This window comes from Phytophthora parasitica, assembly GCF_000247585.1.
Source record: "Phytophthora parasitica INRA-310 unplaced genomic scaffold supercont2.314, whole genome shotgun sequence".
In the NCBI taxonomy this organism is placed as follows: domain Eukaryota; phylum Oomycota; class Peronosporomycetes; order Peronosporales; family Peronosporaceae; genus Phytophthora; species Phytophthora nicotianae.
In genome coordinates, this window is record NW_008649300.1 from 1 (window position 1) to 1,376 (window position 1,376).

The window sequence follows — 1,376 nt, forward strand, 5'->3', positions numbered from 1 at the left end:
AAGCCCGCAGTGAGCTTGGTATTTGTAGGCATGTCAATGCCTACAAACGCACCGCTTGACATGAGCGTCGTTCCCCTCTTAACAGCCTTGGTTGTGATAGCCGCGATGCCGAAACGCGTTGACGCCCAGGACGACGACCACGCCATTATGGGTTGCAGGGATTAGAGGTTGTTGATTTTACCGCGGACATCGTGATTCTCGTGGTCACGCTACTAGGGACGCGTACGAATGTCAAACTAGTAGAGGTCCACTGCCTAGACGCTGATTCACGCGATCTTATTGCTCGTCGCGAGCCTTACGTTCAGTTTTGGCGTTGGTGTGTATGATGTTCACGGTGCCGAAGGCGAGGGCGATTGAAGTTGGACTCATTAGTATCGATAATTCAACCCACAATAAGCTAGTGCTTGTCACGCCAAACGTTCGTGGTCCAAGCCGCATGCGGTATTAAATGAGTCGAAACGCCAGGACCAGTCAACACGTCGGTATTATGGACATGAGCTTTAAAATAATTAAAGATAGCTTATGGCTACGAATATAAAACACGTTAAAACATTGTAGTGTTGTCGGGTCAATGAGTGCAGCCATTGTGCGACCACAACGAATTTAAACGCTATCTTCGCATAGTCAGGTCAATCGCGATCTGGCTACTATTGTCAAAAACTACAAGTCAAAAACTAGAAGTCAAACGGATAGCGAATTTATGATAGCATGAGTGAATTTGAACAGCTACTGATTACGCTACGATTGGAAAACAAAATTTGTTGCTAGTATAAGTACGTTTTCCAGGGCTTGTTGTAGAGCCTATCAGAAGCACAAACTTTACCGCGTCCGCGCCGATAGAACTGCTTCGGCACAAGCACCGTGCGTGTCATTTCGTCAGACCGTTTCGCCATCCACGCTGGTGACCGGTAGTAGCTGCACTTAGAGCAATGGCACTTCATCCACTGCGCAAGCTCGATATTATTAGCCATACAGCTAACCAAACCCATGGCCATGTTAAAAATGAGCGTGACATTGTAGTTTCTTTCCTTTTTGAAGCCTTCGCTGCCGTATTGGTCGAGAGTTTCGGAGCTCACGGTCTCGCCAGATCTCATTCTTTCGTGGCGGCTTATGTGAACATCCACGATCGCTCGAATATGGTCAACAGAGGCGTGAAGAAACGCGAGGTGATCCTTGAAGTAATCGTATGCGATCTAAATCAACCGAACCAAATGCAAGTGAGCAATATGAAAATTAATAGTACAAAGCTTGATAAGTTACCTCAGATATGTGCGGGGATGTTTGAAACCATTGCATTATCATCGCAAATTCGTGACGAGATCTTTATTTACCGAGTTTGTAAGATAGATAGATAGATAGATAACATTCATCTCCTT

The 1,376-nt window shown here is 45.7% G+C and overlaps 1 protein-coding gene across 1 annotated transcript; it reads right to left on the reverse strand.

Annotated features, from left to right (window-relative positions):
• Positions 1-764: 764 nt before the first annotated feature.
• Positions 765-1,094, reverse strand: PPTG_20104 (hypothetical protein; the record flags this gene model as incomplete). Its single annotated transcript, XM_008918792.1, has 1 exon — positions 765-1,094. One exon carries the CDS (start codon positions 1,092-1,094, stop codon positions 765-767), a length of 330 nt encoding a protein of 109 aa, XP_008917040.1.
• Positions 1,095-1,376: the final 282 nt, after the last annotated feature.